General features: G+C 42.9%; 1 protein-coding gene across 1 annotated transcript in view; it reads right to left on the bottom strand.

Annotated features, from left to right (window-relative positions):
* Window positions 1-10,460: 10,460 nt before the first annotated feature.
* Window positions 10,461-12,411, bottom strand: part of kcng4a (potassium voltage-gated channel, subfamily G, member 4a) — a 33,416-nt gene continuing 31,465 nt past the window's right edge. Inside the window, exon 3 of the mRNA XM_010884155.4 lies at window positions 10,461-11,844. Coding sequence (XP_010882457.1) covers window positions 10,972-11,844 — 873 coding nt within the window. The 3' untranslated portion in view covers window positions 10,461-10,971. The remainder of the gene's footprint in view (window positions 11,845-12,411) is intronic.

The raw sequence follows: 12,411 nt of genomic DNA, 5'->3' as shown, positions 1-12,411 counted from the left end.
ACCATCAAATGCACACACAGGACACACCAACAGTGCGCACCACCCCCACAAATCTTTAACCAAACTTGACTATTGCGCAAGACGCTTAGCTGTCGCTGCTCACAAAACTATACTCAGCATTTAAAGTTTAAAAGGCTACTCCTTAGTGGAAAAGCAACATAGGAGACCAAGATAGATAACCCAGATAACATACAATATGTTAGCATTAGCATGTTAGGCTATGTTAGGCTATGTCATATAGTTTCTGAGTGTCTTACTGCCAATTGGGTCACATCATTATAATAGATTTCAGTTCATAATGCCCTAATATGCAACCAATTGTCTATGTGATTTGGCTATGACATGTTGTGGCTGTTTCCTATGGCCTATTGATCCCCATATTTCTCCCTGAATCCCCAACAGTGGTTCAGGAGGTCCCTCTGGCTCTTGACCCCCACTGTGACGCCATCATCTGGCTGGCCATTTCAGATAAGTCGATAAGTCTCCCCCTTCTTTCTCCTATTCCCTTCTACTCTGTACATTTCTTTTCCTGCCAACTGTTTGGTTACTATCTATTTGTGTAAGGAGGCATAGATACCAGATATGATCTAACATCATATGTGGTGATCTAATATATGATGTCAGATCATTGGATCCGCCTCCTTGTCACGCCTCCTGTTAGTACCTTTATGAAGGGAAGCTACTTTTCCATCATGTATAACATTCCTGGGAGTGTGTAACCCTTATTTGAATCACCTTTGCACTGTTTTATGTTCTGTGTAGGTAAGAACTTGAAAATTCATAATGTGTCCAAAGTGTCCAATTTGGCACAAAGTGGTCAATCTGTAAAGGGCACTTCGGCCTTGCTTTACAAATGAGTAAGTAGATCACTGAATTTAATATCAGATGTCCATTAAACTTTACCCAGATCCTGCTGACATCTAGTGGATCAAGTGGAAAGTTCCTCCAGGTTCATAATCCATGTTTGTCCTTCCCCACTGCAATTCAAACATGATGAGGAATTTAGTTTTTTACAAAAAACGCATGTTTTTGGTTTGTTTTATCTTCTACCAAATCTATTGAGTTATACTTTTCTGTATACAGTGTCTCCTTTCAAATGAGTTCCAAAATGTTTCTACTATATTCAGGTCATGAGCTACAAGCATTTTGATTTGGGTACATCATTTTAGGCGGAAATACTTTTTTAATTTAATATTTGGCTGTAGCAGGAGGCAGTTTGTTTGCTGAACAGTTGGAGAACAGTACACGATTGAGTGTCTGCAGGCAACAATGAAACATGGTGGAGGTTCTTTGCAAGTCTTGGGCTGCATTTCTGTAAATGGAGTTGGGGATTTGGTCAGAATGAATGGTCTCCTCAATGCTGAGAAGTACAGGCATGACAATGACCCCAAACATACAGCAAAGGTCATTAAGAACTATCTTCAGGGTAAAGAAGAACAAGGAGTCCTGGAAGTGATGGAATGGCCACCGCAGAGCCCTGATCTCAACATCATTGAGTCTTTCTGGGATTACATGAAGAGGGAGAAGCAACTGAGGCTGCCTAAATCCAAAGAAGAACTGTGCTTAGTTATCCAAGATGTTTGGGCAAAGCGACTTGCGGAGATTCTTCAGAAACTGTTTGCAAGTGTACCTAATAGAATTCATGCTGTTCTGAAGGCTAAGGGTGGTCACACCAAATATTCATTTCATTTAGATTTTTCTTCTGTTCACTCACTTTGCATTTTGTTATTTGATAAATATGAACTATTAACATGGCTATTTTTGAAAGCATTTTACTTTACACCATTTTTTCACACCTGCCTAAAACATTTGCACAATATTGTACTGTACGTACTGTTTTTCCATAGTGTGGGATTAAGATGCATACAGTGTTTTTCCATTGCCCTTTTTCCATGACAACTCTTTAAAAAGGTTGCTTTAGATGTACATTTTAAGATGTCCTTCATTACATCATTCTAGGGCAATCTGAGTTTGGTAGCAACATTATATAATTTTAATTCAATGATTATCCATACTTCCAAATAATTTTTTAATTTAAATAGCTATTAACCAGGAAAAGTGCAGTCTGACTCACATATACCGGTACCGTTTTTACCTCTATATGTGTAATTTGTAAAATCCCCAATTAATTCAAAATATTCCTTAAAATGTCCATTGCCAGGCACAGTTAATGCCAGGCACAGTCAATATAATTCAGATCAATAAATCCCCAAAAATTAACATTTTCCACAAATATAAAATTTGACAGATCAGTCAACAAACTCTAAGGAATCCTAGTGTGGTTCATGCAGTGAAAAACTGCATTTAGCCTAAAGTAATCCTTCTGTGTACAACTGACAAGCTTGGACAAGATCTGAGGCACGGACAGTTAAAGAGGCACTTGCTGGAGCAGGTAGACCAGCCGGCTGCTTTGTGTTGATGTCATTGGCATCCTGCACAGCCCTCTCACTCGCTTACACTTCACATTCGGAATGAGGGCTACATGGAGCAGGTCACAGCTGCCAAATGACACTGCCGGCACATAAGAAATGTATGTTTTTATTTCCACAAGCAAATCATAAAGTTACATTTTCAATTTTCCAATCTATCTGTCTGAAGGTCTGTCTTTATCTGTCTGTGTCAATATTTCTAATAAGACCATAATGTAGTATCTCAGAAAGGGGATGGGAGACTCAGATCTCAGAAAGGGGCTTGGAGACTCAGATCTCAGAATGGGCTGGGAGACTCAGAATGGGCTGGGAGACTCAGATCTCAGAAAGGGGCTGGGAGACTCAGATCTCAGAAGGGGCTGGGAGACTCAGATCTCAGAAAGGGGCTGGGAGACTCAGATCTCAGAAAGGGGCTGGGAGACTCAGATCTCAGAAAGGGGATGGGAGACTCAGATCTCTGAAGGGGGCTGGGAGACTCAGATCTCAGAAAGGGGATGGGAGACTCAGAAGGGGCTGGGAGACTCAGATCTCAGAAGGGGCTGGGAGACTCAGATCTCAGAAGGGGCTGGGAGACTCAGATCTCAGAAGGGTCTGTGAGACTCAGATCTCAGAAGGGTCTGTGAGACTCAGAGGCACATGGAACTTCCAACATCCACATTCCAGATGTCAGAAAACTTGGATCAGAGGTTTTAAAGTTTTACATCAGGCTGCTGAGCAGCTATTTACATTCCATGTATCATCTGCCCTCCAGCAAGAGCAGCTCTGGTAAAACAGTGACATTAAAGTCTGACTAAGACAAAATATGCAATACAGTATCTAAAAGAAGAATGCTTTCACCAGTTTTTTGTCTCCTATTGTTATTTTTCTCTAAGATTCAGCCCTGTTTTAGACCGAATTTCTTTTAAAAATGAATCAAATGTAACATATCAAACAGCAATGGAGGTTTGTCTTGGTTGGCAGACTAACGTGTACCTCTGAAAAATTGACAACAGTCTAAAGTAAAATAGTTGCATAATCAGGGAATGGATGGGGAGTAGATATATGAGTTTAGGACTTATGGATGTTTATCAAATTTTTTGCAATGACATTTGCTTTATTGCTATGTCACATAGAAGCACATTTCAAAACAAGCGTAAAACTACTTGGAGAATAGAGCATGTGTACTCAAATATCCATGACACCTATGAAGCCATGTCCGTGTTCGGCCAATCGGATCACATCTCCTTGTTCGTCCTCCCTGCCTACAAGTAATAACTCCACAGAGAGCCACCGACACCTACAGGACAACTGTAGTGAGACAGTAGACAGCAGAGGCTGACACTTTGCACACTGGAACAGAGATACAGTTAGGTCTGGAAATAATTGGACACTGACACAATGTTCATAATTTTGGCTCTGTACGCCGCCACAATGGATTCAAATGATACAACTGAGATGCAACTGAAGTGCTGACTTTCATCTTTAATTGAAGGAGTTGAACAAAAATATTGTATGAAATGTTTAGGAGTTGCAGCCATTTTCGTACATAGTCCCCTTATTTCAGGGTCTCAAATGTAATAGGACAAATTATTACAATCATACATAGAATGTTCATGTTTAATACATTGTGGAGAATCCTTTGCAGACAATGATTGCTGGAAGTCTGGAACGCATGGACGTCACCAAACGTTGGGCTTCCTCCTTTGTGATGCTTTGCCAGGCCTTTACTTCAGCTGTCTTCAGTTGTTGTTTGTTCGTGAGTCTTTCTGCCTTAGGAATTTTCTTCAGCAGTGAAATGCTTGCTCGATCAGTTTGAGATCAGGTGATTGATGCAGCTATTGCGGAATTTTCCACTTCTTTGCCTTAAAAAACTCCTGGGTTGCTTTCGCATGATGTTTTGGGTCATTGCCCATATGTAAAGTGACACGCCGCCCAATCAACTTTGCTGAATTTGGCAGAATCTGAGCAGATAATATATATACACTTCAGAATTCATCCAGCTGCTTCTGTCTTCTTCTGTTTCTTCTGTTTCATCTGTCCAAAGAATGCTGTCCCAGAACTGAGCGGGCTTTCTTAGATGTTTTCTAAGAAACATCTATTCTTGAGGCTTATGAATGGCTTGCACCTTGTATTAAATCTCATGAAGTCTTCTCTTCATGGTAGACTTGGATAATGATATGCCTACCTCCTAGAGAGTGTTATTCACTTGGCTGGATGTTGTGAAGGGGTTTTTCTTTACTATGGAAAGGTTCCTATGATCACCCACCACTGTCCAGGCCTTTTTTTTGTTGCAGAGCTCACCAATGCGTTCTTTTTTTCTCCAAATATAAACTGTTGATTTGGCCACTCCTATTGGTCCTGCTATCGCTCGGATTGATTGTATTTTTTTCCAGCCTAAGGATGGCCTGTTTCGCTTGCATTGAGAACTTCTTTGACCGCATGTTGTGGGTTCACAGAAACAGCTTCCAAATGCAAATGCCATACCTGGAATCAACTCCAGACCTTTTACCTGCTTAATTGTCGAAGAAATGACAAAGGAATAGCCCACACCTGTCCATGAAACAGCTTTTGAGTCAATTGTCCAATTACTTTTGGTACCTTGAAAAAGAGGGGGCTACTTATTAAAAATCTGTCATTCCTAAACCCTTCTTGCAATTCAAATGTGAATGCACTCAAATTAAAGCTGTGAGACTGCACTTTAAGTCCATATTCATTATTTAATTTTAACTTGAATATAGTTAAAAGCTATAGGTAAACAGCCTGAATAACAAAACGTGTGTCATTGCCCATTTATTCCTGGACCTAACTGTACATCAACCTGGGACACCAGCAATATACTGGAATATACTGTACATCCGCAATCACACACTTCATATGAAAATGTGTCGATGACGTTTCTTCCACAAAATAAAATATTTAACCAAAAAAATGAAAGGAAAAAACCCTGCTGAAAGCCTCTGTTGCAACTTTCAATGTCACAGCGAAGTACCTTCACTTCACTCTTTTGTTACTTTCACTACCTTGCTTTCCACCGCCAAAACCAGTCCAACTTGCTCTGCTCCAGGAAACCCTTTGTCAGCTTCTCATTAATTCCCCCTTCATCTTCCCTCTCAGTGCATTACTCTGTCGCCATCTTTAAAAGAAGGTTGATGACATCCACACCTCATTCTCTCAACCTATGGAGTCCTCAGGTCCCTCCCAAACAGAACTGGTTCATGCATTAACCTCTCTAAAATAAGTCCTTGAAAGCAGCGGAAGCTCATTGTCACTGTAGGAAAACAGGGTCTTTAACTCATGGTCACAGGACAAATCTGTTGGTTGAGCATTTGATTTCCGTACGGGGGTATCTTGTTTTCACTGGACCACATATCATACACATTTATAGTAGTAGTACTGAAAGGTACCTTGCGAGCAAAATATCAAAACATTTACAGACCCCCACTTCGGTACATACAGTTGTGCTGAAAAGTTTGCATACCCTTGGAAAATTGGCAATATACACTCACCTAAAGGATTATTAGGAACACCTGTTCAATTTCTCATTAATGCAATTATCTAATCAACCAATCACATGGCAGTTGCTTCAATGCATTTAGGGGTGTGGTCCTGGTCAAGACAATCTCCTGAACTCCAAACTGAATGTCAGAATGGGAAAGAAAGGAGATTTAAGCAATTTTGAGCATGGCATGGTTGTTGGTGCCAGACGGGCCGGTCTGAGTATTTCACAATCTGCTCAGTTACTGGGATTTTCATGCACAACCATTTCTAGGGTTTACAAAGAATGGTGTTAAAAAGGAAAAACATCCAGTATGCGACAGTCCTGTGGGCGAAAATGCCTTGTTGATGCTAGAGGTCAGAGGAGAATGGGCCGACTGATTCAAGCTGATAGAAGAGCAACTTTGACTGAAATAACCACTCATTACAACCGAGGTATGCAGCAAAGCATTTGTGAAGCCTCAACACGCACAACCTTGAGGCGGATGGGCTGCAACAGCAGAAGACCCCACCGGGTACCACTCATCTCCACCACAAATATGAAAAAGAGGCTACAATTTGCACAAGCTCACCAAAATTGGACAGTTGAAGACTGGAAGAATGTTGCCTGGTCTGATGAGTCACGATTTCTGTTGAAGTCAGAATTTGGCGTAAACAGAATCAGAACATGGATCCATCATGCCTTGTTACCACTGTGCAGGCTGGTGGTTGTGGTGTAATGGTGTGCGGGATGTTTTCTTGGCACACTTTAGGCCCCTTAGTGCCAATTGGGGATCGTTTAAATGCCACAGCCTACCTGAGCATTGTTTCTGACCATGTCCATCCCTTTATGACCACCATGTACCCATCCTCTGATGGCTAGTTCTAGCAGGATAATGCACCATGTCACAAAGCTCGAATCATTTAAAATTGGTTTCTTGAACATGACAATGAGTTCACTGTACTGAAATGACACAGTCACCAGATCTCAACCCATTAGAGCATCTTTGGGATGTGGTGGAATGGGAGCTTCGTGCCCTGGATGTGCATCCAACAAAACTCCATCAACTGCAAGATGCTATTCTATCAATATGGGCCAACATTTCTAAAGAATACATTCAGCACCTTGTTGAATCAATGCCACATAGAATTAAGGCAGTTCTGAAGGTGAAAGGGGGTCAAACACAGTATTAGTATGGTGTTCCTAATAATCTTTTAGGTGAGTGTATGTACCATTTGTAAAGAGAAAAGTGAGATGGCAAAACATCTCTTTTATTTCTTAGGGGATTCGCATTCAACTATAGGTCATAACAGAATGGCACAATCATAAAACAAAATATGGGAACAAAGAAAGAAATTATCTGACCCCTGTTCAAAAGTCTGCATACCCTTAGTTCTTAATACTGTGTATTGCCCCCTTTAACATCAATCACAGCATGCAGTCTTTTGTAATAGTTGTCTACGAGGCCCTAAATTCTTGCAGGTGGTATAGCTGCCCATTCATTTTGGCAAACTGCTTCCAGGTCATGCAAAGTCTTTGGTCTTCTTGCATGAACCGTATGTTTGAAAACCTTCACTTTCCACGGTAAACACTGGAGGGTCAACTTGGCCTTGTGCTTAGGGTCATTGTCGTGCTGGAAAGTCCAAGCGTTCCAAGCGTCCCATGCGCAGCTTTCGTGCAGAAGAATGCACATTTTCTGTAAGTATTTTCTGATAACATGCTACATTCATCTTGCCATCAATTATCACAAGATTCCCCGTGAATTAGAGCTCACACATCCCCAAAACATCAGTGGGCCACCATCATGCTTCACAGTGAGGATGGTATTCTGTTCATTATAGTCCTTGTTGTGACCATAGAGCTTTATTTTGGTCTTGTCACTCCAAATTACAATGTGCCAGAAGCTGTGAGGCGTGTCAAGGTACTGTCGAGCATATTGTAACCAGGCTTTTTTGTGGCATTGGTGCAGAAAAGGGCTTCTTTCTGGCAACTCGACCATGCAGCTCATTGTTGTTCAAGTATCATCGTATTGTGCTCCTTGAAACAACCACACTGTCTTTTTCCAGAGCAACCTGTATTTCTCTTGAGGTTACCTAAGGGTTTTTCTTTGTATCCCGAACAATTCTTCCGGCAGTTTTGGATGAAATCATTCTTGATCTACCTGACTTAGGCTTGGTATCAAGAGATCCTCTTCTTGATAAGTGATTGAACAGTGCTGACTGGCATTTGCAAGGCTTTGGATATCTTTATATCCTTTTCATCTTTATAAAGTTCCATTACCTTGTTACACAGGTCTTTTGACAGTTGTTTTCTGCTCCCCATGGCTCAGTATCTAGCCTGCTCAGTGCATCCATATGAGAGCTAACAAACTCATTGACTATTTATACACAGATACTAATTGCAATTTAAACAGCCACAGGTGTAGGAAATTCTAATTTAATTGGCATTTTCACCTGTGTGTGTCACCTTGTGTGTGTGTAACATTCAAGGGTATGTAAACTTTTGATCAGGGCCATTTGGATGATTTCTGTAATCATTATGATTTAAAAAAGAGCCAAACAACTATGTGATAATAAATGGCTTCATATGATCACTATCCTTAAATAAAATAGTTTTCTTTGCATGATCATATTTTCAAAATCAATGCCAGAATTTCACAATTTCTGCCAGGGTATGCAAACGTATGAGCACAACTGTACCATACAATTTATCAGCATTTAAAATAATGAACTGTAACCTGATAATTCCACTGTAATATTTGTAAGTATTTATCATAGTTGCAATAAGCACAGCACTGTGAAAATATATCATGCAATGCTCAGGGCAAGCCTTAGGCACTGCCATAGAAATACAGGGCTGGGAATGCAAGCAATTTATATAATTAGTCTGTTGGACAATGTCTGAACACAGGTAACATAGGAGCTGCCTAAGTATGGACAAAAAATGTGCTGATGGAGCTTCAGGAAGTCCAGCCTCCTCTCATAGGGTAGAGGGATGGGTGAGAGTTTTGGGCTTTATAACAATATCCCTTTGTACACTGTCCAACATACTGTACCTTAATGAGACCTTAAGGGCATACTTGTATAAGTTGTCATCATAATCAATTACAAGCAAGAATGTAGCAAAAACAATGCTTCAGAAGACCCACTATAAAAATAATAACTATACCTGAGTTATATGTGGGATGTAAACATGAGACATTTATCAATCAGAGAATTCCAGTATTTATACATATAAGTATGCCTTTAATTTCTGCTCCAGCACAGGGAGTACATATTTTACGAATCAGCAATTTTGTTTTACTGTCTTTGTCAGCATTAAGAAGAGTCTGGACAATATTAAAAGCAGACTGGAGTTCTTCAAAGGCTTTTTCCAGTGTTGTTGCACAAAAACAACAACATCAGCAAAAATGTAAACTTGCATCTGACATATTTTTGCCAACATTATTTTAATATAGATAATGAACAACAGAGGTTCAAGAACTGAGCCCTGCGGCTCCCCCTTCTGGACAGTTAACATATCAGACAACTTGCCATCGAAGTGGACACATGGTTTTCACACTGTCAGGTTGCTGTTGAGTGACGAGACCGGCTGTTCTGTTCTTTCTAAGTCACTGCCACATCATATTGTGGTCAACAGTGTAACAGCGCTGCTTCCTGTCCATGGCATCCATTGGGTCAGTAACAAATGTAGCAGCTGTAGTAGCAGTGGTGTCTTGTTTTAATGAAACAGGATTAAAACCTGGGTAAAATGTCAGCAGTATTTGTATTATTTGATTGATCAGGTGTAACAGATGGGTCCAGGAATATTGTCCATTAAAAGTCTTTGGTGATACAGGTGATAAACGTTATTTCTCGATAACACTCCCGTCTGATTATATTATCCAATATGTTGGCTCATTTCTGGAGGAGGAAATTACACATCAAATTAGATGAGTGCTTCAGGCTTTCATGTTTTAAAAGAAAAAGTACCTCAACTGAAATGTTATCAAATGCCTGTCAATTGCCAAAACCAATTAATGAAGCTATTCTAACCATTTTCCGAAAGCCTCAACTTAAAATGCAATAGTCTAATACATTTATATTGGCAATATCTGAAGTGGGGCCAGATTTGTAGTATACAACTGTCCGTCCCTCATCCCTCCTGGACATGTCAGTGTGCTTTAAATAATGTGTGGTGCAAAACAAGCACTTGCCTTTCTGCTTTTGTGACTCGGCCCTGTTGCCTTGGTTCAACAGAAGCAACCATTAATCAAGCCTTTTTCAAACATCCTGCTCCAAGCACTGACCCTTTTTATCGCTCCATCAGGATATAATGGACTAAATTACTAGCAGGGCCAAGGGGTTGGGGCTTTACGAAGGGTCGTTTCTGGGGGCGTTGGAAGCGAATGACAGTTGTCTGGTAGGTACTGGACAGTGCTTAAGGAAGCAGATGCTGGGGCTTGGCTTCTCCATCTCCCTCACACAGTGTTTCAACCTGCTGCCACATACTCTGTTTCTGATTGAGCTTTTCAGGGAATAAGATTAGGATATATTATCCCAGAAGTGCAAAAAAACTCCACAACAACAGCTGTGTGGTTGAGATTAATTGTGTTTTTATTTGGAGTTTTACAAAGTTCATTGGACGCACATGGCTCTCTGTCTCCAGCAGATTATAAAAGCTCTATGATCACAGCTCCTTCAATCTCCTCTTCCTGCCCGTTGGGATGAAGGAGTGGCACATGAATGAGTAAGAGAGAAAGACAGAGACAGAGAAAACGAGAGAAAACGAGAGACATCTGCAGTCACTCAGGGACAGCTTTTAAAGCCTCTCAAAAATAAAGTCAGCAGGTGGCTACAGCTTCCGTACGACTAGGTCTGCAATGTCTGATTTCAGAGATTGAGACTAAAATTTAAACAAGTATGTAGTGGGTGAGCTATGCAGTACAGAGAAAAAACAGACATGAAGAGACAATTGCTTTGGATTGGACGTTTTACTGCATCTTCTTTAATTAGTCTATGGACAGCCTGCTAAGGACTCCTGTCCACAGTGTGCTGTGAGGTCTGTGGGGCAGGGCAGGTATGCCCCGTCTACCTGCTGTCCATCTGTCTAGAAGGCCCCTGCCGGCAACCTGGGGCTGTGCTGGTTATTCCCTGAGGCCTCGTTGGCGTTCCCCAGCAGGGAAAGTGACTCCAGGGAACGAGTGCTCTCTGTCTCTGGGCACATGTGGCGCAGCCCTGGAGGAGGGAACTCCCCGCTCCCCTCCTGACCATCCCTGTTGGAGGCCGCCAGGGCTGCCGCGGCCGCGCACTCCTCTTTGAACAGGCGGTCGTGCTCCTGCTTGAGCTCCTGGTAGCTCTTGGAGAACATGTGGAAGATGGAGGTGGCGGGGAAGGCCATGATGAGGATGCCACTGAGAATGCTGCTCAGCGCCACCACCTGGCCGGGGATGCTGCGCGGCACCATGTCCCCGTAGCCCACCGTCGTCATGGAAATGATGGCCCACCAGTACGAGGCGGGGATGCTGCTGAAGTCCTGGGCGCCGGTCAGCTCGCTCTCAGCCAGGTGGACCAGCGGGGAGAAGAGGGTGACGGCCACGCAAAGGAACAGCAGCAGCAGGCCGAACTCCCTGGTGCTCCTCCTCACTGTCAGGCCCAGGGTCTGCAGGCCCAGGGAGTGACGGGCCAGCCTCATCACGTACAGGATCCTCAGGGCCCTCAGGATGCGCAGCACCAGGCCCAGCTTGTCCAGGTAGCTGGCCCCGCCGGGCCTCTCGTGGTCCAGGGCCGGGTCGTCCTCGTCCACCACCAGGGAGACGTAGTAGGGCAGTATGGCCATGGCGTCGATGATGTTCAGGGGCCCGCGGATGAACTCCAGCTTGCTGCGAGCCTGGATGAAGCGCAGGATCCACTCCATGGAGAACCACGCCACGCACACCGTCTCCACCATGAACATTAGGCGGCACTTCTGGGAACACTCACCCTGCGAGGCAGAGGGGAAGAGAGAGAGATTGACATCTAGAGAGAGTGGGGGGGTGGAAACTGGGTGGTTGTGTTGGGGCTGGTGGGTTGGGGGGGGTGGGGGGTCAGGTAGAGAGTGGGGGGTGGAAACTGGGTGGTTGTGTTGGGGCCGGTGGGTTGGGGGGGGTCAGGTAGAGAGTGGTCAAGAGGAAGAAAAATACACAAGGGGAGAGATAGAAATAATGAAATCAGTGAGTTAGGTAATGAATAAATCCTAAGCTCACTACTTTGCATGCTACACTGATAAGTGGGACGCAGTCAATTCATTACGCAGGATCGAAGCCTAATTCGACACACTCTGAGAGTGACTACAAACACACCAGAACGCCCTCTAACCGAGGGGGCCAGCTAGCAAAACCCTCAAAAAAAAATAATACTGCCCCAGCCAGCTACATTGATTTCCCTCAGATCTCTCTCTCACACACACTCACACACACACACACAAATACAAACACTCACTCTTCCTGTCACTTCTTCTCATCCCTTACTCCCTCCTTGGCTGGCCTCCATCCCTCTTCTTTCTCCTTAC

The sequence above is a fragment of the Esox lucius genome, chromosome 19 (genome assembly GCF_011004845.1).
Source record: "Esox lucius isolate fEsoLuc1 chromosome 19, fEsoLuc1.pri, whole genome shotgun sequence".
NCBI classification, from domain to species: domain Eukaryota; kingdom Metazoa; phylum Chordata; class Actinopteri; order Esociformes; family Esocidae; genus Esox; species Esox lucius.
Note: the sequence above shows the minus strand (reverse complement) of the source record. Positions and strands in the feature narration are given on the sequence as shown.